This window comes from Periophthalmus magnuspinnatus, chromosome 8 (genome assembly GCF_009829125.3).
Source record: "Periophthalmus magnuspinnatus isolate fPerMag1 chromosome 8, fPerMag1.2.pri, whole genome shotgun sequence".
Taxonomy (NCBI): Eukaryota; Metazoa; Chordata; class Actinopteri; order Gobiiformes; family Gobiidae; genus Periophthalmus; species Periophthalmus magnuspinnatus.
Genome location: NC_047133.1, coordinates 14,437,153 through 14,462,991, shown reverse-complemented (window position 1 = coordinate 14,462,991; position 25,839 = coordinate 14,437,153). Strand labels below are relative to the sequence as shown.

The 25,839-nt window shown below is 40.4% G+C and overlaps 1 protein-coding gene across 1 annotated transcript; it reads left to right on the top strand.

The window, feature by feature from the left end:
- Positions 1 to 456: 456 nt before the first annotated feature.
- Positions 457 to 22,748, top strand: hoxb9a (homeobox B9a). Its single transcript, XM_033971013.2, has 2 exons — positions 457 to 1,188; positions 20,551 to 22,748. Exons 1-2 carry the CDS (start codon positions 618 to 620, stop codon positions 20,784 to 20,786), a joined length of 807 nt encoding a protein of 268 aa, XP_033826904.1. The 5' UTR covers positions 457 to 617; the 3' UTR covers positions 20,787 to 22,748.
- The last annotated feature ends 3,091 nt before the right edge of the window (positions 22,749 to 25,839 follow it).

The window sequence follows — 25,839 nt, the reverse complement described above, 5'->3', positions numbered from 1 at the left end:
GACATGAAATTATACGGTAATCCTGAAACGTGTAACGTCCAAACGTCCAAAATGCTCAATGATTTTATGTTGTAGATGAGAATAATACTGATGAAACATAAAAAAAGAACAGCTATAGTTAACATTTTGATTTGAAGTTGTTCCGGGACATTTTTTCATCCTTTCTTCAAATAACCTGAAATAATTATATTTTATGGCTCTTAAAGGGGCAGAATTACGCGCCAGGCGATGTATGGTGCAATAATATACTACGCTATACAGACGTACAATGGTCACGTGCATATATTTGGACGCGGGCTCATTTTGCATATTGCATATAAACAAGATCATTTATTTAGAGGGCAATCTATTAGTGACGGAGCGGAGAGGGGGAGGCCGCTGCGTGCCTGATTTACGCTCCATTGACGCTTTATCAGGCAACAAGGAAAAAGTCCGGCCAATCAGTTCTCGCCTCGCGCACATGCAGGCAGTCCTTCCCTCGCGCGCGCATGCAGGGCTGTAGCGAGTAGCACTTAGTTTCTGGAGAGAGTTTCAGTGGACGCAAAGGGAGGGGGAGGACCCGGGAACGTGTGCTGAGGAGCCGCTCAACTCGACCTGCGTGTCCCAGAGAATGTCCGATGATGGCCGTGTCTGGCGCTCTCAGCAACTACTACGTGGACTCCATCATCAGTCACGAGAGCGATGAACTGTCGGGGCCGGCCGCGCGCTTCCCCGGGCCGTACTCCTCCGCGAGCCCCGCTTCCACCAACGCAAGGCAACCGGGGGTCAGCGTGCACGCGGACCATCCGGACCCGTACCCGTCTTGCAGTTTTCAGCCCAAACCGCCCGTGTTCTCGTCGTCCTGGAGCCCGTTTAGCCCGCACCACGGCGTCTACCACCCGTACCTCCCCGCGCAGCACGTGCCCGCCGCGGACTCTCGCTACCTGCGCTCGTGGCTGGACTGTGCCCCGCGCGCCTCGGACCCGGGGCAAGGGCAGGTCAAGCTCGAACCACAGCTGGGGCATCTGAACGCGGATCTCCCGGGAAAGCTCGGAGCTCAGCACCCGCTCGACAGCGCTTACATTCTGGAACCTTCCCCCGTGGAGCCCCGGGAGCTGAGCCACCATCCAGTGTCCATCCCCGGAGCGAGCTACGACGACAGTAAGGACGTTTGTGACGGGGCCGAGGACAAAGACGCGCTGGATCAAAGTAAGTCCTTTCTCAGGCAGGAAATAGCGGCGGAGAGTGAGGGATTGTAAAAGCGTTTTATGCCCCCATAAAACACGAACAAAGAGCCGGGGAGCGGACCCCCACCTCCCGCTCCGAGTTCACTGGGAGTTGGCTCCTGTCATCTGCAGCCTTATGAGCCGCGCTGACCCCGGCCACGACCCGCGCTGCGCCGGTCACTGCGTTTTAGACCCTTGTTTTACACATGCGTAATATGGAGATGGTAATATCTTACTAAAAGTTTACTTTAGGTTTGATGACTTTTAGACAACTTCAACTTGCCTGCCTAAGACAACTTTTAATTTGACTGCTTGGAGTGTACAAGCCGTTGTGTTGGCTTGCACACTCCAAGTAATCGAATTAAAAGTAGACTTTAAATATAAAATTAAAGGAGACACAATCGGGCAATTTGGAAATACTTTCACTTTACTAACATAGTTAGTTCGTTTTCAGTTGATATTTTACCCAAGAGGCAAAACGTAATTTTGGACTGTATAATCTCAATTTATCTTTTTTTTTTTTTTTTTTTTTTTTTTTTTTTTTCTTGTTTGTTTGTTTGTTTTTTAATGAAAGTTGTTCAATTGGGGAACGTTGTAGTTTTCGTATTGGAGTCTTGTAGAAACCATGAGGCGTTCTTCTGATTTCTTTTAGTAGTCGGAAATAAAATGAATATGATTAAATAACTCATTTTACGCATGCGTCTGTTACTACTCAACCCAACTGTACAGACTTTAGAACAAGACCTTATATTAAAACAAAGACTTTAGCTCCTTAAAATGAATATTTGAGTTACAGCTATACTTTATTTGGTTTACAAGCGCTTTGCTGTCTTGTTTTGTAATCTAAACAGTAGTAATTCGGCTTTATCCAATCACCGCATGTCATTAAGCGCAGTCCTTTACGCACAGTAGTCTCTTTGTCTCATTCGCTTGTAAAATAACAGAAGTCTGTAACACGCGCGGGATAACGACCTCTCCGGGGAAGTTTTCCTATTGGACAGTTAAAGTAAAATATTTCTTCGGCTCGTTGTGGGTTCACGTGCGTTAATTGCCGAGACATGCGCACTTCTGACTTGTTTAAACAGGACGGAGCGGTTGGATCGGTAGATTTGTCATTTTTACGGCAGGTACATTGTAGCTCATAGCTCTTGCTTTCTCTTGCTGTCGCCGTTCCGTGCGCCCTGGGTCTGGCTGTATGTTTTACGCGGCTCGGGGCGGTGGGACTCAGCGATATTTTGCGTAGGATGTGAGGGACTTGGCACAGGAGCGGGAACAGCAGCTGTACGCGCAAGATCTGGGTCAGTTTAGATGGAAACGTTGGCGCGTGTCCATAGAGGATGACCGTGGTTCGAGTGTGAATTTCCTGTAGATGTGAGAAGTGGTGCTGAGTTTGTGCTAAGAATTCATCTTTGAAATGGAACATGACTTTGACCGTATAATGATCAGTTTTCTTAGGCACTTTAATCTGAAAGGAATCCTCTTAAACAATGGTGCCATGTTATAAGCACAAACAATAATTTGATAGTTTTACCATAATATTGGGAAATACGTTGATTTATTTTGCAATCCATAAATGCAAGTTGAATATAATATAGTTTAGTGGTGTAGAAGTATAACTATAACTTCAATTGTGTGGATTACTTACATATATCCGTCTGAAAACAGTAAAGACCCATAGTGATATAATGGTTCACGTAAAACTCCAAACGCCAAGTGTGCACAAAGCCTGTGTTAAACTGAAGTACCGCCTTGTATCTAAATGTGAACCATACAAACACCACATCTTTGGAGCATCCATTGTTATGAGATAATGATAATGACATAGAGCTTTTGTGTGTCAACTCATTTTAACAGGTAGAGTCAGATATATGTTCAGGATGGTTTCTTTAGTCTGTGTTAATGCACACCAGAATTGTCTTGGTAATAAGATTTTCTTCTCTGTCATAAATGAAAACTCAGACACAGTTTGATACAGTCAGGTGTTCTGTCATAGCCGCCTTTAGTATCCGCATTAAGTCCACATATCTGTCCATAAAGCCGTGCGTAAACAGAGGCGCTGTGATATATCTGCTCGTGATGGCGGCTTCAAACCTTGTCCATCAGGTGAAAATAATCCGCGGAGTGTCAGCCGCGCGCCGTCTCCCCAAATCATAAAAGCGGAGCGGCCGTCCATCACCGGGACCCGGCCGGAGCCGCGCCGCCAGATGAGCTCTGAGCACTCCAAAGGCCCCATAACTCATGCGTCAGGGCGCGCGGAGGCACCAGAGCGCGCACGGGCTCTGCTCTGAAGGCGCTGAGAGGAGAGGAAACCGGAGAAGACAAACATGCCGCGGGCTGAGAACCTACTTTTCAAAGCATGTCTGCAGAATAGTTACAAGTACTTACGCCCTTTGTCACTGGAAATATATATGAGCACAGATATGACCTGTTTTTATCAGCTCCAACATTCTCATGAATACGTTTGTAGCATTTCGACAAAGACAGAAGAGGTTTCAAAGGTCTTTCTGTTTTTAAAATCAAAATATTTCTGCTCCCATCCAGAAGTCACTTTCAGTCTGATTTTGACCAGGAATAAAGCACATACGTTTTCATATAAACTGTTTTTACCCCCAGTATCTCTCTGATGAGTCTAATTTATCTTAGGATACAACATAAACTTTGACAACAGTAACTATTGTTCTCACACTACCCGAAATTTCAGTGTATTTGATCGAAAATCTAGATGAAAATGTTCAAATCTGTTTTTTTTTTTCCTCTTTTGTTTTGTTTTTTCTTTTTTTTTTTCAAGAGAGCTTTTTGGAACATTGCCTCACGCTCAAATCCAAAGAAAGACAACAACATTATAAATTATGATTAAAACATTTTAATATATTTCAGATTCCTACACTCACAGGGCAATAGAATAACAATTAGCAATATTTCACAAGCAATGCCAAATGCAGCCTATAGGGAACACAACATGGCGACAGTATGGCTGTTCAAACATGTATGAACTATTGTGGATTGGGCCATGCATTTCGGACTCTATAATATATTACCAATGCCCGCTGCAGCTCATTACGCGTTACAAATGTTCCCAGAGAAATACGCACTGTGCCATGTCCACAAAGCGCCAGTCTGTGCGCTCTACTTTACCTCCCTAGCCCCGAGACGCCCCGCTGTTTTTACGGAACTCTTCTGTGGACTCTACCTGCGTGATTCATCTGCCCCTTCTCCAAAATATCCCGATTTGGCCCGTCGTGGCGCGCACTCGTGTTGATGGAAGACCGCCCTTGTTCCGCGCTATTCTCGACGTTTACGCAAGCTAACAACAACATGGAATCCATCACGTACTGGCGACGTTTGGACGGCGCGTGTAGGAATTATTTTAGGCGGGATTCGTAAACGCTCCCTAGAAACGAATTATAAATGTTTTATTTTGTTTGGTTTTGCTCCTAAAATTTTCCACTGGATGCAGAGGTTGGTAGTACTCTGTTATATTTGCTTGAGTAACGAATACTTTTCTAGCAGCATACTTTTACTCCTGCTTGAGTAATATTTTTAATTGAAGTAACAATACTCGTACTTGAGTAAATGCTGTGATCTCTCTTCCCACTGTGAATAAGTCTACAGGTGACAAAAGGTTTATGTTGACAATGTGAAACGATTTTAACATTTATGTTTTTGGTCCTGCTCTATTTTTGTGTGTCTATCCTTTGAAAATACCAGATTTTGTGCATTATTTAATCGTTTGTCTTTCAAATTACATAAAATTATAAATCAGATATTACATCGCGACAGGTACTTCTTTACTCTTACTTGAGTGGCAGCTTTCCCAAGTACTTTTTTTTTTTTTTAATCTTACTTGAGTAATTCCTGGACACTACTTTGCACTTCCACTTGAGTAATATTATTTAGAAGTAACGTTGCTCTTACTTGAGTACATGTTTTCGCTACTCTACTCACCTCTGTCAGGACATGTGACACCTCGTATACGTACCATGGACAGTCTGATTCATGCGTCTGGTTGCGTCAAAGTGCGCGTGCGCGGTGACGGAGGAGAGGTGGCCTTTTCTTTTCAACAGAAGCGCAAATGACGCGCGGTGCCATCCATCAGAGCGCGGCGCGTAAAGACTTGGAGAGGGCCCAGGGTATCCGCGTGAGTTATGGGACTTTCCAGCAATAATCCCGGGTCCCGGCGTGGATGGCCCCGCACGGGGGGAGTGGCGCTTGGATACCAGATCTATCAGGGAGGCACAGGGCTACAACATTATAATACAGACCGATGGCCCATGTAGTTCAATATAGTATTTACATAGAAAAACATTTACATATGGAAGGAACTGTAGGTCCTGTGTCCATAATCCGCTCATACAATGGAGTGGCCGGTTGGAAAACAATATTATTACAAATGTATTAACTGTAAATATGTAGGCTTTTTATATAGGGACAGAATGTATGCAAAATTGAGTTAAATGTTCTAATAATGTTCCCTCGTCATTAGTGTACTCAAAGTGGTATTTCAATTGATCCTGTTGAGCGATCCTGTACTGTCCTTCGTTTGAGGCTTGTGTGCTCAGAAAATCCCAGTTGTCACCTACCCCCTATCTCCTTCCACTATTCTGTACCCAAATAAACTTAAGTTGAAAAATGTAAAAATCTTGATCCATGTTACAGTCTATCACTACCTGAAAAAAACAAAAACAAAAAAACACAAAACAAAACAAAAAATAAAATAAAACAAAAACAAAATAAAACAAAAAGAAAAAACAAAAAAACAAGCAAACAAAAACATGTCTTCTCTATGGCAGCCAACTTAGGATCAGCTTGTAAAATATGTTTTACATTTTTTCAAACAAGACCAAAATGCTAGAAATCATATTTATTTGACATGTTTTGGTGGTTGGACTTCTAACATATCTATCAGCTTTTGTTCCCAGGTGCCAATAAAATTATCTAAATTAAACAGTGGAGTTTTTCTAAACCTAAACTAATTTTAAAATGTTAAATTAACCTGGATTTAGTTACTGAAAAGTACTTCCTGACTGCTTGCATCATGAGAAATAAGTGAATACAGACAAATGCAGTGGCCAAACAAGAGTTTTTGGGAGATATTTGGTTTTCTGACCTTATTAACAACACATTTTTGGTAAAGACATTCCACAGTGAGTCCGCTCAAACCCTCCTCTCTCACTGAGCTGAGTTCCTGTTTGCTGCTATGGCTCAGGGTCACATCCAGAGCTCAGCATGCACCCAGCACTTTGAATTGTTCACATGGCGGCCATTTTGAACACTCACACACATGCATACATGGATGCAGGATTTGTGGGGACATAACACTGACCTACATTAATTTCCTGGAGATGGATCCAAAACATAAGCATAATTATACTCACCTAAACCTATTTTAAACCAGGTCTGAGTTTTAAATCATGTCGTTGATCTAATGTAGAATTTACCCGATGAGTAGCAGATTTTAAGTCCCAATAAAGTGAAATGTTCCTACAAAGTGACTGTCCCCACAATGTGACTAACACCTACCTACATACATATTCATATCACTTGAAAATAAAAGTTAAATCTATTACGTCTCCTTTTCCTTTTTAAATATTTTATGTTATATGATCTTATATGAATGTGAAAAACAGAACTACATCATGGTTTGCAGTGGTTCAGAGTTATTCCTCACTTACATTATTCATTCAGAGCATCCTAATTATTCACCACGATGAGTTTATAAGCAATTTTGACAAAGCTTAGAGACCAGAGTGGAGTTTTGTTGTAATGGTAAGACTAACAGCTACTTGCACAATAACAGTGTTACTTCCTGATTCTCGGACAATAAAACCCTTTTTAATTAGATGCAGATAGAACACAATAGACTTATATCTACCTTAAGAACTGCTCAGACAAGGCATGTTTCTTTAATTCAGTTATTTTTGGATCAACGTAAACTAATAATAATAATGAAAAAAGATGACATGATACATTTGAGTAAGCATTAAGTAGTCAGATTTTTTTTTTTTTTTTACAGAGAGAGGGGTGAGAGAAGCAAAACCTTGGTCAAAGCTTTGTCCGGTCCTGGTTTTGCCCTGGTCTAGTCCTGGTCTAGTCCTGGTCTAGTCCTGTTCTAGTCCTGGTCTAGTCCTAGTCTAGTCCTGGTCTTGTCCTGTTCTAGTCTTGGTCTAGTCCTGGTCTAGTCCTTGTCTAGTCCTGTTCTAGTCCTGGTCTAGTCCTGGTTTTGCCCTGGTCTAGTCCTGTTCTAGTCCTGGTCTAGTCCTGGTCTAGTCCTAGTCTAGTCCTGGTCTTGTCCTGATCTAGTCCTGGTCTAGTCCTAGTCTAGTCCTGGTCTTGTCCTGGTCTAGTCCTGGTCTAGTCCTTGTCTAGTCCTGGTCTTGTCCTGTTCTAGTCCTGGTCTTGTCCTGTTCTAGTCCTTGTCTAGTCCTGGTCTAGTCCTGGTCTAGTCCTTGTCCAGCCCTGCTTCCGAATACTGTAGTGGTAGCTGTAAGTCTGTTGAGTTGTCACCTTGAGCAGAAGTATAGTGAAACCTCCAGGAGCAGTGTTTTATGGAGGCTATTTTTACCCGCCTAATGTGACCCATGTGTGGGGAAGAGGCGAGGCAGACCGGGGCATACCAGCTCCGCTCACACATGGATCCAAGACACATCTGCTGATTCGGGCTGGAAAATGTTTTGAGTTTTGGTATACAGGATACTTCTAATAGGCCACACATCATCAGTCATCTGTTTGTATTTGATATCTGGAGCCATGTATCTACTGCAGAGTAAAAATGGCTCTTTTATTAATTTTATTTAGTTCAATTTTGTTCACCCAGATCATCTTGATTAAATAAATAAGAACATTAATCAAATAAATACATTTAACAGAATGGGGGATATTTGTTTTTCCTTTTGTGAATGGCAACAACATGAAGAAGATGATTTTTTTCGCCTTTTTTTTTGGTAAATGTTTTAATATTATATAGGTTTGGGTTGAAAACAAGGGCTGTGAGCTTCCATTGGTGAAGTTCTTTAGTTGTGATAGTCACCGTTGAGCTCCCTTACAGAGATATTAACCATAAACCGCGTCAACAAATCTGTATTTTTCTACAATTTACACATCAAATTCACAATACGCACTTGAAAAACATTATTAGACCACCTCTATTTCATTTACGATGTTCTGCTAAACAAAAGCACATATTAACCGTTCATGTTTTCACTGGTGATGCGTTCAAGGGCTGGGGCTAGAACGGTAAAAAATAAAACTCCAGGAAACATAATAGTGGGATATATGACAGGTCAGAGCTCCGAGCCCAGGGGTGAAATTGCATTGGGGGGTGGGGGGGTGTGGTGGGAGGGGAAGGGGGGGAGGGGGCAGACAGTTTCCACCGTTTCCATGAGAGCAGAGGCATTCATCACGCTGCTCTGACACAAGATGGCCGCCGGCGCTGTGGGGTATTTACACTACATCAGTCTGTCCATGTGGGTAACTGTACAAGAGAGAGCCAGAATGGAGGCAAATTTACTGTAGCTTCATGTTCAAATGCACAATAAGTCAAAATATTAATTACATATTTTCCTGTTGATTTCCTATAAGGTTATAATTGACATAATTTGATATCAAGTAGGGTTCAAAATAAAATCTTCAAAATGTACCACTATAATTAAAGGCCCTGTACACGATCCCCTAGTACAGATATTTATTTTGCGATAGGACGGGAACATAAGCATTCTAGTTAAAAGTCCTGTATCAGATGTCTGTGTAATCCCTCAGTTGCACAGGTCTGATCCATAGTAAAAGCCGAGGTTAAATCTGTCAACTGGAAAAAAAAAACATTTCGCTGCTCATCCAAGCCGCTTCTTCAGTTCTGGTCAGATTATTGGTGGACACTGTCTTATATCTGTCTGTCCATGTCTATCCATCTGAAGGGAGGAGCTAATTACACTGAAACTGTATCAGATTGTTTCCCCAAGTATTTCAACTAAATATGTGTTGCCTATTAATGTGACTTTCGGCTCTTTCATAGGATCTGAATCTTTTGGATCTGTTCATTTCAAAGAGCTGTTCAAAGGACTTTTTTTTTTGTCAATGTGAGAACTCATCTGATCTACAAATTAATCACAGAGAGAAATGATCAAGGCTCACATTTGTTTAAAATGGTTCAAAGAGTTAGTTTTGATTCAAAACTAACAGTTATTATGATGCCAAATATATTTTTTGTGCACAAAGCTCTTATGTTTATTAGTGTAAAAATCCTTTCAAATGAAAAAGACAAAGAAGCTGATTCATTCATGAATGTCAGATTACTAGTCTTGCCCCTGTGCAGAAACACTGTAAAAACATTTCAGGCAACATAGAAACATGTGCCTGGAGATCAGCAGGTGGCAGACCCTCCACCGGAAAAGTTACATAAGCCTCCTTTTCATTGGTTCACTTTGGAGTGGATTGGTACAGGCCTAGGACCCTGGAGGGCACTAGCTTCCAAGGGAGCCAGAGCGATATGACTCCAGGCGTGGTTAAAACGACTAAGCAGATCACTGGACAAGAGAGAAGCCTGACTCAGGTGAAAACAAGATGGCAAAAAGCAGATATAAACATAAAATATTCTCACCAAACGCTGACTTGATCTTTTGATAAACCGTCATATTTCCAGTGATATGACTTATATCCTGAGCCGATGCTTCACAAAACAAAGCTAGCATGTTAGCAACAGCTGCTTCCTGTTTGTTGATGCTTGGCACTCGCGTATAAAAACACAAATATTATATTTAAATTGAATAATGCATCATAGATTTGATTTATTTGAGTTATGTTTGGGTGACATCAGTGTCTCATGTAGCAGCTCAAACAGACCCGTTCCAAGGCCCCAGTCAAACTGTGCCAGTGGAAAAGAGACTATAAATACCTTTAAAAAGTCACCCAAAGAGTCTTTAGCTCGATCGTAATTATCAAACAAAAACAATAACTGTCATTTCTTCATGTCAGCTTTATCGAAACAAAGCAAAGCATCGTGGTCTATAGAGTAAATTTTGATGTTTCGTTAATCTTTGCAATTTTATTAAAACTAGGTACTTCACCATTCAAGCACCAATCACCTATGATTTCAATATTGATACTTAAAGTCACAGTATGGAACTTTTCAGCCCAAAAATGGACTAACACAAATGTGTGTTATTACGTTTTAGTTGGGTTTATTGCACTGAAAAACTTAAAAACATGCGTCCTTACTGTGAGTGGGCTTGCATCTCCACAAACCTGACTCTTGTTTGTCCTAAAGGAGGGTCTCTAGCTGCTTGCCCCCCCCTCCCCCCTCCCCCCTTATCGCTTTATCCGCAGCGCATTATTCTGCCCTGAGATTAAATCGATGCAGAACATGTCGGCCATGTTGGAGCCATGTTGGAGCAGATTGATTCCAGAGGGCATTACTGCCGTATTTACTGATGATGGCTGCTAACTAACGCACAGTGAAGACACGCCTTATAGGAGAACGTGGCAACCATCTTGGATCTGTTAGTAAGAGAAGGGTGGAGACTATATCTTTGACTTTTGATTCAGGAAATTGAAATCATGTTCCTACTTCCTGTCACTGGCTATGGTTACACGCATACAAAATATCTGATCGTGATTTGATTTCTGGAGTTATCAGATTACTGAATTAATTCATTTTACGCTGTCTTCCAAATACAACAGTTACTCAAAAAAAATCCAATGACTAACTGATAAATATCATCAAAAAAAAGAACCAGAACCATCAGCTTCCTCAGCCTCTTCATCTCCTCCTCTCCACCTCTTCTCCTGGGAACAATTAGACAGATAAGGAGTAAGATACAGTTTGAGCAACTCTAGATATCCATAGATGTTGGTGGTACATTGTCCCCTAATTGAGCATTTGAAATTGCCATTGTGTTGTTGAGCAAGACACTTTACCTACTTTGTGTTTCTATCTTGATGTTTGGTAGTCACAATAAATACAAAACGCATACATTTTGAAAGAGCTATAGACCCTGAAAGTTTGATAATCTATTTTAAAGGGCACAGTGTAACATTTCTAGTGGCTATTCTATGACATGATGCTGGGGGTACTGCATGTATGTCTATCGCAGAATGCTCAGCAGTTAACATGGTGACAGAATGTACACATCAGCAAATACTACCTGCTAAGTTGTCAAATCGTCTGAAAACTCAAGGGAAAAAAAATTAAAAAAAAGATATATATTTAGCTGAGACAACACATTTTCATGAGCCTGTGACTAATACAATACAAGCGTTCATGATCTTGTTCAGGCGTTTGATTTTCAACAAAAAAGGGTTTTATTAAAAAGCTTGTGACTGTAATGTTATTTGAGAGGGACTTGTTTATCAGTAACTATGAGTCAGCTCACCTGTTGTGGCTCCAACACTCCAAAGTCAGCTCTTTATGTTCACATTGTGCTCAGATTTAACTCCAACCTGAGCAACAGAGGTTCAGACAGAGCAGTGCCTCCAGTTAGCTTCACCCCCAGGGAATGTTGATGAGCTGCAGAGTACCAATTAAATAGAAGTTTTACCAACCCAAACGAAACAGTTATTTATTAGACAGCCAGTACACGCAACTTGTGAGTATTTTTTATTGGGTCTGATGGTCTGATCTGTGTAACAATAGGACCAGTGTATGTGCTGGAGACAGGGAGCTGGGCTGGCCTCAAACCATCGCATTTCACTGATAAAACACGCATCAATCCTGAAGGAGGGAATTCCCTGGCTGACGACTCATTGCCTTAAGCTTATGTTACGCACTGACTATAAAAATGTGTCAGATTAAAGGAGACTTATTAGGATTTGACACTGGCTTTTCATTCCAACAAAAATGTTTGAGAATTCCTATTGTGCCTGTGCCTTTTATATTACACCTGTGACTCATTATGTTGTAATTTGCACATTTTAAATTGCAATGTTCATCTAAAACATCTTAATAAAAGAAACAAGTCCAATGGCTTCCAAATTAGAAAATTGTGGTGCACAGTGGGAGCTGACGTTGCTGTAAACGTCATCACAATAAAGAGCTAGAGCTGTGCTACACTGGCGAGTAGCAGATTTGATTTTTTATTACAGAATCCTACACATATCACAGATTAAGAAAATAAAATTGGAGAACAAAATAAGTACAGAGCAGTGGGTGTATGCTGGTGGTGATGAATAAGCGTTGATCATAGACTGTATATAGGTGACTCACTAACTGACTCACCGACTCTGGCTCCAATTCACTTTCTATTGAAAAACTATTGCCTCTCTCAGTGTCTGCCGCCGTCAGACTCGTCATTTTGGTCTTTGTATTAACCCGCTCTACATGAGCCTGGTGTTTTTATTTTGCTATTGTGTCAGTAAATCAAGATATGAACAATAGTAATAGACAAATCAGGTGCCTTCTTTCTCTTAGGTCGCTACCCCAAGTGTAACGAACAGGTTTGATTGACAGAGTTGCTAAGCAACTGGATGCGAAGGCACATTCCTTCAGCAGCCTCGCTCCGGATTGGCTCTTTGGTTTATCTGAAACACGCGGTCAGAATTCTTTGGGTGAGAAAAAGGTGAGGGGAAACAACCATAACATGTTTAAAAGATCTGAAAAGTCAATTTTGTATAATAGTTCTGCTTTACATATCCCTCAGTTATTTTTATGATGGCATCTCCTGAAATGGCTTTCACTTCACAGGTATGTCAGGGTTCATTAGTGGAAGAATATGCAAAGATCAAAATAAAGTGAGTGAAAGGAAAAATGCTCCATCATCTGGGTTGATGGTGTCCATGGTCAGTTTTCTGATTTCAGTGGTCTCCTGCACTGTGGATGTTTGGAGACCACACTTTTTACTCATTACATCCACTGTTCAAGACGTCATTGCTCTGATTTACCCCCGTTTTCACCGCCACCGGTACACACCCACTGTGACCTACTTACTTCATTCTCCAAATTGGTGATATGCGTAGGATGTGGTAGAATCATGGCATTTTGATACAAGTGAAAAAAAAAAAAAAACAAAACAAAAAAAAAAACAAGTACAATTAGCAGTTGTCCATCGGAGGTGCATGTGCTGCTTGTTGAGATGACGTTTACAGCGGTGTACCGTAAAGGGGCAGGCAGAAATCAGCTCAGTTTTCAACCTGAAAATGGTTTCTTTTATTAAGTTGTTTTAGATTAATATTGTGATTGTAAATGTCCAAATTATAACATAATGATCCACAGGTGTCATAGATAGCATCCAATTGACTTCACATTGAAAGCTCTCTCTGTAACTGCTGCTGTCAGGCTCCTCATTTTGGTCTTAAACGTTCGCATTAACGCGCTTTACATGATCCTAGTGTTTTTATTTCTCTATTTTGTCCATAAATCAAGGTATTAATATTAATAACAAACAAATTAGGTGCCTTCTTTTCTCATGGTCGCCCATGCTAGCATTAGCAACAAATTTACTTGACAGTGCTGCTCAACCAGTGGTGTAGGTGGGAAGGGGCGTTACCTTCAACCGCCTCACTCCAGATTGGCTCTTTGGTTGCTATGATACTCACAGTTGAAATTCCAAATATGGAACTTGGCTCCAAATTCACCCCTAAAATTGCTCTAGCCTCAACGAGCTTCATTTGACTGGAGCCAAATGCTCTGGGTGACGTCACACTCAGTCCACTTCTTTATACAGGCTGTGCTCTAGGTGTGATCTGAGAGTCGACATCTTCAAACTGTAGAATCTAAAAAACACCAATTAAACCACACAAGAGGTCATTAAATGTTAGTACAGTAAGCTATGTTCGGTTCACAGGCTGCTTTGACCAAAATGATAATTGCTAACCGATGAGGAGGAGTGTAGCATGTACTAACGTCTTGGCATCATGACAACACACTCTGAAATATTCACATCCAAATGAGGCTCCACCCAAACTAGGATTCTGGCAAAACCATCGGCTCCACATGTGTCCTGCCTTTGCAATGACATCAAATCAATCAAATCAAAACCAATGGGCTCTCCACAGATCTGACCCGGAACTGAGCCTGCTTCTTGTCTTCATGGGGATAGATAAATTTAATGTCAGACTGTGGAACATAAAAGGTAAAGCAATTACAAGACACATCTTCACTACAGATGACAAATAGCATTCTTTGATAATTCTGGTGTATTTACAGAAATATTCAAAAGTATCACCTTCAGTACCCACTTATCATCATTAACCTACTCTTTTTTTTAGTTTTATGTTTTTAACCATGTTTTAATATGATTTGATTAAAAACATATTCTTTGTTTCATTCCCACATTTGTTTGTAATTTGTTATGCAACTAATCATAACCAGGAAATCTCCAGTTCCTTGTACAGCTGTAATGCTTTTACTATTGCTGTTTTTCACTCCCAAACAGTAGAGGGCGTGTGCTCATCCAAGTGTTCGCTATGCAGTGAAAACCTTTTACTCGTTTCATCAATTAAATAAAACACATTAACTTAAAAATCGTGATATTCCAAAGCAAAACTGTCCCACTTCTTTAAAGGAAGACTATGTAACTTTTTCCGCCAACTGCTTATCTCCCTGAAGATGTTATTGCTTAATCTGGACTACAGTATTCCACAGTATCAACCTAGCATTTGTTTCTGTGTTTTTATTGTGCAGTTAAACTTATATTGCATTTATTACAGTGAAATACTTTGAAAAACATGCATTCTTCCTGTGAGTGGGATTGGATCTCCATAGATCTGACCTGTAACTTGGCCCAGTCGTGGCACCTGCTTGTCTTAGGGAGATAGATACGTTTAATGTCATCCTGTGTAACATTATCAGTAAAGCAATGACATATCCATGGAGACAAGGAGGTAACAGACCTTGCACCTTAAACCTATTCCGCTAAAAGGACTTTTCAGAACTTTTAACCACGTTATAGTTGTTTCTCTTCTCATTCACTCTTTTGCAGTTGTATTTGGAGTGGTTTGTTTTCCCGTTTTCAACCCCTATATGCCCACTGCTTTTTAATTACTTCGTTCTCCAATTTTATTTCCTTAATCGTGGTACCTGTAGGATTTAGCAGCATCGCGCAACCATTTTTGTACAAAAAACAACAACACAGGCACAGCAGTTTTCTGACATAGAACACAGCTGACTTATACGTTGTTTAAGATGAATATTGTTATTTAAAATGTCCAAATTATAACATAATAATCCAGGGTTGTCATCCATTATAACTATATAGCAGCACAATATGTCTTCTATAAACACTTTCAGTCCCCACTCTGCTCGATACTGGGTAATTCCTGGTTCTGGTGGTGAGGTTGGTAGCTCCTGGCGGCTCCTTGGTGGCAGATTTAGTATGTGCTGTTCTTTGGTGATGGTTGGTCATACCCACAGTGCGTGCAGACAGACCCAGCCCGGGGGGGGGGGGGGGGGGGGGGGACATGAGAGCAAAGGCATGTGGAGCCAAAATGTTGCTGAATTGTGCCGAGTGGTGCAAAGTGGTGCCAAGTGGAGAGAGTTTGCATGGGGACTTACAGTAATGTACTAGAGTGCTCTCCACTGATCTACAGCCAAATGCGTGTTGGTAAGGTCAAAACTTTCTCTTGTAGTTTTAATGGCCCAAAAACTAATAAATAACCTCTACATCAGCCAGGACCAAATCAGGACTAAACTATAATAGGACTAAACCAGAGCTAAGCTGTACCAGGATTAAACCAGGATTAAACTAGAACAACAGCTAAACCAGGACTGAACAACAACTAAACAAGAGCTAAACCAGGACTAAGCTCTACTGGAGGTAAACCAGGTCTATCAATAATTCATGAGGAATATTTTTCTTTTTAAGATGACCACCATTCAAACAAACTGAATTCAAGGTGGCAGTATTGGTCTATGTGAATTTGTCAGTAGAATGTTAATTATTTAGTTGTAAAATATCCAAACAAATACCTTCTTTATTATTATTATTATTATTATTATTATTATTATTATTATTATTATTTTATTATTATTATTTTTTTTATTATTATTATTAATTCATTTTTTACTTTATTTTATTTTTATATTATTATTATTATTGACCTTATTCTGCCACACCCACTTTTGCCTCTAAATGCTACTAAACCGTGTTGTAGTGGCACTTCCAGTTAAGTGGGAGTCCCATTCATTTCAATGGAGAATTTGAAAAAAACAACAACAGTTTTGCCACTAAAATCTGACATAAATTAGGTTAATTTGTGTTCAAGTTCTCTGGGAGGCTTTTTTGTGGTACATAACTTCAAACTATAGCTACATCTTTATTAGCCCCACCTGTTTAATTGTTTTGGTAAACTGTGCATGGACATTTCTATGACATTTATTTATGGACCTTGCAGCACCTAAAGATGATACTCATAAATCTTGACACACTTATCATCACTGTTACTTCTGAACCTCGTTTCAGTTTGGAATCCAGTGCTTTGAAATACTGACTCATTCCAACTGTCCATTCAAACACAGCTCTATGAAAAAGAAGAAAACGTGTTAGCTAAGTCTGTTTATTCTTTATATTCACATTCTTTTATATGCACTCTCTTTACCCTCTGTAATCAGGAAAGGCCCATTCAAATCCACAGATAACTTTTACAGTCCTGACCAAGACGCGTCAAGAGAGTATCCCATGAGCAAAGCACTTCAGCCCAAATACATTGCATTAAACTATGAAGTAATACAAATTTTTACCAAAGCATTACTGTCTGTGACTAGTTTTTCATTTCTTCTAATAACACTTCTTTTTTAAGCTTTTTAAAATAACGTTTATGTCCCCTAAATTTCACATTGCAGTTAGTTTTTTAGTTATCGGCTTGTGTATAAGTGGCATTATCCTACTGTTTGACATGTTTTCCACAGTATGGCATTAAATGTATCTATCTTGCTTTAATTTCTTTTTGGTACATCGCCAAATTTCTTCTGGTTGTTCATTTTCTGAACACAAGGGCTACTGTAGGCCGTAACCCACGTCAAAACAAGAGAAAAACAACAGCAGACTCAACTCCTAGAGCCGTGTCCCCAAAAAACACACCAGTAACGGACGAAAAGAACCTTCACATCAACTTGTCGGCATGGCAACCAAGTGTCACACACAAAAGCAGTTAAATAAACAATAATAACAACAACACATAAACAGTTACAAGAACAACAAAAGGTGTCAGCTCTGAACTAAACACAACGTATCAGACCATCACACTACATGGAAAAACATTGCATGCATTGTTACTGGGAGTGGGGTTCCCTCTCCGCAGATCTGACTTGTATAACTTGACCTAGTGCTTCTCTCCATGGAGATAGATACGTTTAATACAATACTGTGGGACCTTATAGGCAAAGCGATAATATCACTATGGAGATAAGCAGGTTAGAATAAAAAATTAAATGTGCTGCTATTGTCAGTGAACAAAGTAACACAGTGTTACTTTAAATAACGACTATTTATTGAAAACAAGTCCTACAGAAGAATTATACCTGCTAAAAACATGGAGGAGCATTTGATGAGGTAACTAATTGTAAATTCAAACAATATTCAGTCTACGAAGGCCCTGTACCTGATTTTAATCTGGTCTTAAAAATGTTACAAACAGAACTACGTAATTTTAGTGGTTATTGCTCACTTGTCTTATGCATTCTGAGCATCCATTTACCATGACGAGTTTAAAAGTGCTTTTCTAAACTTTCAAAGACCATAGCAGAGTTTTGCAGTCACTGTAAAGCTAACGACAACAACTAGTATGAGTTGCACTTCCTGATTCTTAAACAATATTGTGCTTTATAATTAGATTTTGACCTCAAGAGCAGTTTATACAATCTATGTGTACTGGGGCAGACATTTTTTGCTTAAATACGTGGAAAAAATAAAAAACAAAAAACAAATCTGGTACAGGGCCTTTTAATAAATGTTTATTTCGTTACATTTTATGAGTTAAATTATTAAACGCACAAGTGTAAAACAATAAGAAACCTGCAATTGATTAAGTTTAGCAGTAACATAAAATGGTGGCTGTGTTCCCTTGTGTTGCAAAGGCGTCTTTCCAATGGGCGTATTGTTTATGACATAAATATTCGATTGACTTACCGCAAACTATTGGCCAATATCAGATTTTCTTTAGCAAATACATAACAGATTACAGCAAACCAACCACCGAACCCCAGAATCTACCGCTTTCAACGTGTCTTGACGAATGATTCCACGCGTAAACATGCTGGCTATTTTCTGCAATAATGGCACGATACGGAGCAGAAGGAGCGCGCAGATAGCTTTCAGACCCGAACAAGAGGCCGCGCTAATTACATCGGTCTGACGACTGTAAAGTGGGGGAGGAAGGGCGAGAGCCAGCAACCATACGCGCACAGAGCACAGAGGAAAAACAACCTTTACGCACGGGGCTAGCGTGAGATACTGGGGAATGGTGGACCTGTTCAGAGGCAGGTAGACTATCCAAACATTGCACTCACGTAACAATCATGTTACTTATAGATATTACTCAAGAAAAAGTACAAAAAGGCCCAAGAAATTACTTAAGTAAGAGTAAAAAATATTTGGGAAAAGTCCTCCTCAGATAAACGTAAATTCAAGAGTAACTGTCGGGACATGACATCTGATTTATAATTTGGAGCCAATGTAATTTGAAGGACAAAACATGAAATAATGCACAAAATCTGGTGTTTTTAAAGGATAGATACAACAATTAGAAAAATCATATACGAAGACGTGTAAACACAAATGTTCAAACCATTTCATATTGACAACGTCACTTGTTACTTGAAGACTTACTCACAGTGGGAAGAGTAACCACAACTTTTACTGAACTAAAAGTAGGCCTACTGTTACATCAATAAAAAATACTACTCAAGTAGGAATAAAGGCATGCTGCTAGAAAAGTATTCTGAAAAGAACATTTCTTTAAAAAGTTTCTGAAGTAAATGCAGCTGAATTTTATTACCCACCTCCGATGATATACAATTATAATTCCGCATTTATGAATCTTACAATGTTGAGAATTGGTGAACGTGTTACAATGAGACACATTACTAGCCTACTTCAGCTTTGGGCCGGTTTATGGAGCCAAGCGCGCTGAAAATCCTCGGGTTTCTTTTGAAGCGTAATGAAAGGAGCAGAGTGGATCCCTGCTCGGCCGTAAATATCCCTCCGCCGCGTTCTCTCCAAAGCGCGCACACGGGGACGCATACGGAGCCTCGGGCCAGCTGTGCACGAGCATCGGTTTCAGACAGGGGAACAAAAGAAGCAGGGCAGGGGAATGTCACGTGACGGCCATGGTTGTTTGTGAGAAGTGGATGCGACCATGTTTTTGTGATGGCGTTCTATAAGAAAATGTGTTTTTATACGTCTATAGGCATTGAGAGTGAAATTTAAAGAGTCCATAGTTTATATATAATATATATTATATATATATATATATATATATATATATATATATATATATATATATATATATATATATATATATATATATATAATTTTTTTATTTATTCAGCCTACATTACAATGGAATGTGTATCATCAATTAGTCCTGTTAAAACAATATGGCTGCCCGTCTTACTTGAAAATAAAAATAAAAAAAGTATCTATCCGATCAATTACAGTTTTAAACCTCCTGATTTACGGATTATGGATTTTAATAGGGCGTTTTACGCACTGTCCCCGTCCTGTCTGTATTTACGAGCGCGCACTCCGTCAGTCCGCTCCATTTGAACAGCGCAGTGAATGTGGATTTACGCACAGCCAAAGTGCGCCCTGTTGACACCATAAACCCACTTTACGCGCGGACGTGTCAATTACAGTGAGGCAGGTGTTTGTGCGCGCGACTCAGACACATAACACAGGCGCAGCGCGTTTGTTTGGGCCTGTTGCATGCAGGCATGCCCTGTATTCTCTCTATATATAGTATACATATATATAATTGCACTGACCCTATTTAAATGTTTAACAGTGTCACGAAGTATTTTACTAAATTCCATGCTCAATTAAGAACCACACTCGTACCCACTGACAAAACATCAATGAGGCTCTTTTTAAGAGAGTATAAATCCAATGATGATGTGTTCCTAAGAGCCGTGTCTCTTATCCCTTGTTTTTTGTAGGGTCAGACTTCAGACTTAACACGTGTCCACACTCAGCACACACACGCGTGCACACACCCCCACCCACCCACACACACACACACACACACACACACACACACACACACACACACACACACACACACACACACACACACACACACACACACACACACACACACACACACACAGGAAGGACAATGAGCAGGATTTATATGCATTGGTTATAACGCACGTGCTCCGTTTTGATTGATTGTAATAATTTGTCTTCCTGTGTCCTTTTCGCAGACGACCCCTCGGCCAACTGGCTCCACGCGCGCTCTTCGCGGAAGAAGCGCTGTCCTTACACTAAATACCAGACTCTGGAGCTGGAGAAAGAGTTCCTCTTCAATATGTACCTCACGAGGGACCGGAGGCACGAGGTGGCGCGAGCCCTCAACCTCACCGAGCGCCAGGTCAAGATCTGGTTCCAGAACCGGCGCATGAAGATGAAGAAACAGAGCAAAGACCAGCCCAAGGACTGAGCGGGCACACCCGAGCATACCCGAGCATATAACCGGAGAGACTCGGGGAGACTGTACCGGGCTGAGCCGGACTGGTCTGGACTCACGTGCACATGCACACGCAACTACACACACTTATTAAAGGTGCACTGCGTAACTTTTCTGGTCGATCAGCTGCTTGTCTTTGTGGATATTAGGGATGGGATGGGACGGGATACAATTTCCACAAGACGAGACATAAGATTGTATCTAAGAGAACGAGACAAGACGAGATTTTGACAGTATTTATAACAAATAAACTGTGCAATCCAGTTCGCAATTTTGGCCTCACAATTTTCACAATGATTTTGTGGCAATTTTGTCTCGTGAGGTCTTGTGGCAGGATATCTTGTCCTATCCCTAATGGATATGTTAAAGCCTTACCTGGAAAGTTCCAGCGTATGGCATTAACCTGATTGATCTGGCATTTACTTAATTGTGAATGTTTTTAGGGCTCAAAAATATTTATGGTCTAGTCCATGGATTCATTTAATACTATACTGTAGAACACTCCTGTCAAAGCAATAATATTTCAGTAGAGACAAGCAGGTAACGGACCCTCCATTGAAAAAGGTACGCAGTGCGCCTTTATACTCAGAAACAGAAACAGGACTCCACGCGCACTGGGTCAATAGCTTTACGGATCTTACCCTGGACCGCTTCTCCCGCTCCGCTCTGTCTGCGCCAAAGGGACGGTTCAATATCTCACAGTGAGCTCTGGAGCGGCCATAAAACACGTCTGACGGACACAAACAAGCAAGGGCCAGGAAACTTCTGCTCAGCTCTACTACACTCACAATTATTACATTTGTTGTTGTTTTTTTTTTTTTTTTTTTTTTTTTTTGTGACTGTTATTTGCTTTCTTCTTCTTCTTTTTTTTTTTTTTTTAGGTTATACAATGAAATCACTGCAGATAGGCCTATAGTTGATGGAATGCGCTGTTTTCCACACATTCTGACCCTCGCAATCTACACAAAACACGGACACTTTTCTCCCCGAAACAAATTGCCCTCTGCAGATTGAATTCAAATGTGACCACATGACAGAATCTCTCGGAGCCATCCCCGCACAAGAACGCTTACTCCGCGTTCTTGATTACCCGCTATGGTGAAGCACGGAGTAGGGGGATTTAAAAGACACAGCCGCAGATACGGGCCTTCCTCTAGCCATCCTTCACGACGCACCGCACTTCATTTGGTTATTTATTGATGAATGCGCGCGCGGAGGTGTCGGAGTCCGCCTGGCCATTAATTCCCGACGCGGAGAAGGAAGGCGCCGTCTCTCTCGTCTCCCTCCCCTCGTGTGGTCATTGCGCGCGGCTTGATTAGAACCGTAAACGGGCTTCTCCTTCTTCTTCTGGCGGAGCGGTGATTCAGACAGCGAACGCCATTAGTTACCGCGCTGACGGTCTAAGTAATGAGCAGATAGCGGAGCCGTGGGGAGCGGGGAGTACGGGGGTCCGGGGAGGATGATAACCGACTCAGCACAAGCCTCGGATCCGATTAGAGGCAGTCGATATGCGGCGTCTCAAGCGTCAGCCGCCTACCAGTGTTTTATGTCTTTACGCACTCCAGATAGTTAGCTATAGGCTACATATCATCCCCAAATTCAACGTGACATACGCACAGGGTCCTATTGTTTGTTGTTGTTGTTATTATTATTATTATTATTATTATTATTATTATTATTATTATTATTATTGTACATAAATCCGTTGCGTAAAATGGCGTATGCGTAAAAACCTCGCCGTTTCTAATGCAAAGCAAATTGAAAATCGTGATATTTTCGGAGTGATTTGAATATAGAGTATGGGATTAACAACTGAAGCTAATTAATTTAGCTACCTAGCTAAATGTCTTAATATTTGCTTTCTTAAATTAAATTTGAAAATCGAAGTTTTAAAAACATGTAAATATTGTGTGCGTAATAGACCTGCATCCCTGGTCAAATTTGAAATAACATGAGCAATTCTATTTAATTATTTTTTAATCTTTTAAAAATAACGATAGGTTTATATTATCCCACAACCTTTTCAAACTATCCAAAACAAAAGCTCTTGAATTTTATATATACTTTTTTTTTTTCCCCCAAATTGTGTCTAATGCCGAATTGTATCATTGTAACATTTCTTTGGTATTTTATTTAATTAATTGTAGTTGCAAATATATACTTTTGTTGCACTCAGGTTTTCTAAAGCACTATACAGAGAGACAGACAGACCCTACAAACGCCACGCAGCCCCCGCTCATCCTCTTATGCCTCTTCGTGCCATATTGGGCCTTCCTCTGTGCTCTTTACGCACCGCCACTGTGAGCAATGGATCACACGTTTACGCACACAATTACATAGCTCTCGCTTCTCAGATAGAATCATTTTGTCAATATATTAATTTTTCAAGAGGGCTAAATTGTTAAGAGCCCGGTTACTATGACAACATTTGCAAATATATGCTTTTTGTTGCAATGGATGAAATAATCGGCTCTATTTTTACATTAACCCTTCAATGACTGTTCTATGCAATGCGGGTTCATTTCTATGTCATCATAACGTTAATCTTGGGTTTCAGCTTCCTATTATATGCAACATTTTGAAGACTATTTTGTTTTAAATAGTTAATCGCTGTGGCAACGATTGTAATTTTCAGCATTCTGAAACCCATTCATTACGCACGCCGACTGCGCATTCCCGGCTACTCATTCCAAGTGTTTGTATTTTGTCCACTTTAGTCGTTTATAGTTGTGTACATTACCCAGCCGGAGCGCTTCGTCTCTCCACAGTCCGTGCGCTCTGCTGCCGGGTGTCTCATTTGGCGCGGTCCAAATTGGCACTTTTATGGACGCGTCATAAACACAGACATTGGCTTTTACAACGTTTACAACAGCTCATTTCGAGTGGGCTCCAAATGAACGGCGCTCTACTCCGCTGTACCTTACGCATACATGGCGACTATTAAAAAAAAAAAAGAACAAATCGAAAAATGTTTACATGAATTGCGCATGCCTCGAGTTACATTGTTTGTGTTCAGTGGGAGGGAATGCATATTAAAATGAATAGACATTTCGTAATTAATCTTATGGCATATTTCTAATTTATTGTACATAGTGTTAGTCTTTCTTAAGGAATGAGTTGTATGTTATGAGTATTGTTTTTGTCCGTTACTTGTGGTCGTGTTTTCTCTGTTTTAATGTAAGCGGACTGGACTCTTTTAATAAATATATGTTCTTTTGACGCAGCGCCTCTGGGTATGTCTATATTCAATAGCATTTATTATTTATTTAACTAAACCAGTACTAAACAAAGGGACTATGCATTCAAATCTGACATGGCCTACAACATGTTTTCAAATAATAGCCTATTGTTACTAGCACAGTATGCGCATTCTTACATGATGCCATAACTGTGTATTTCTTATAATTAATTCAAAATGTTAATATTACGACCGTGGTTTGAAAATAAAATGTGTAATCTTAATTTGTGGCATTTTTACGTTCCGAAAGCTTTTTCAGTGTTCATTTATTCCATATGAGAAAGGCGTATGATTACCCATATGTGGACCAAAACATTGAAAACACTCAAGAAATATATGACCCCCGTGGCATTACGCGATTGATCTCGTACTAGCCAAACTAGCTAAACACACGCAAAACTTTCCTACCCACGTTATGTACGCAACGAACCAAAACAAGCGAAAGTATTGTCTAAAAGTATGGCTTTAATTTGGTTAATGAAACCATTTCCCTCCAGCCCACCCCCTGCCTACGTGGAAAAAACATAACTGGAAAACCAAGGCCAAAGGTATTTAACACTGAGGGACGTTATTTGGAGCGTCAACATTTAGTTACGTTTCTGTTGCTTTTTCTTGCTTATTTCTATTTCTGCCTCTGCTTTGTACTTGCTCAGCTCTCCCGGTGCACATCTCATTAACGGAGAGACGCCACCGGTTACGATTGATAGCCCTATCCCGTAATTAAACTCAACCGGCGACAATGGCGGACAATAAGCGGAGATTTATACCGCAATGGCGCGTTTTTCATACACAATTTGAGAGAGGGTAGCCGGTTGGAAAGTTGGAGCGCGTTCGCCTCGACATATTTGGCACGGCTTTGGGGTTGTGAGTCTGTCGATCTGTGGGAAGCGGGGGCGGGGCGCACACGAGCGGATGAGCAGCATGTGTTGAAAATATGCGCTCGGCTGCTTCAAGGGGAAATGGGGGAAAATGGGGGCGTCCGTTTGGCTGCGACACCAAAAGACTGTCATAAAAGCATAAAGCCATAAACGCCCCGCACCCACCCGAGCCATGCACGCACACGCACAGATGAGGAAGAGGAGAAAGAGCGCGCACGGAGCAGGAGAGTCCGTATGTGTCGTCCGTCCATTAGGAGCCGAGGTGCTGCGGTTCCGGTGTGTTTGTGTGTCTTGCACCAAATGAGCGTGGTCACGGAGTCTGCCATTTCCGCTGTCTGTTCGCACACACGTGACCATCACACTACAGGAGGAGAGGGGCTGGAATTTCATAAGTCCTGGTACAAGTGTTAGGTCATCCAGTATTCCTGGTTTAAAGGTCCTATAATGCGCAAAATTTACTCGTGACCTTTTAGTCCTGTTATAATGTTGTTACCTCATAAAAAACACACAATGTTTTGTTTCATTCACACATGTTTGAGTAAACCTTTAATAAAAAAAAAAAAGTAAATACATAAATTGCTAAATTACCCCCCCCCACACACACACACACATATATATATATGTGTGTGTGTGTGTGTGTGTATATATATATATATATATATATATATATATATATATATATATATATATATATATATATATATATATATATATATATATATATATATATATATATATATATATATATATATATATATATATATATATATATATATATATATATATATATATATATATATAGATAGATAGATAGATAGCCTGGAGCCTACTTAATGACGAAAGCATAATATAGACCCTTTAGTTTCACATTGAGACCAGGTTAATAATCCTGGTTTAGTACTGGTTATGA

Coding starts and splice junctions, on each gene's coding strand:
- hoxb9a (XM_033971013.2), top strand. CDS start 618: ATGATGGCCGTGTCTGGCGCTCTCAGCAACTACTACGTGGACTCCATC. Junction 1,189..20,550: donor CAAAGACGCGCTGGATCAAA/GTAAGTCCTTTC, acceptor TCCTTTTCGCAG/ACGACCCCTCGGCCAACTGG.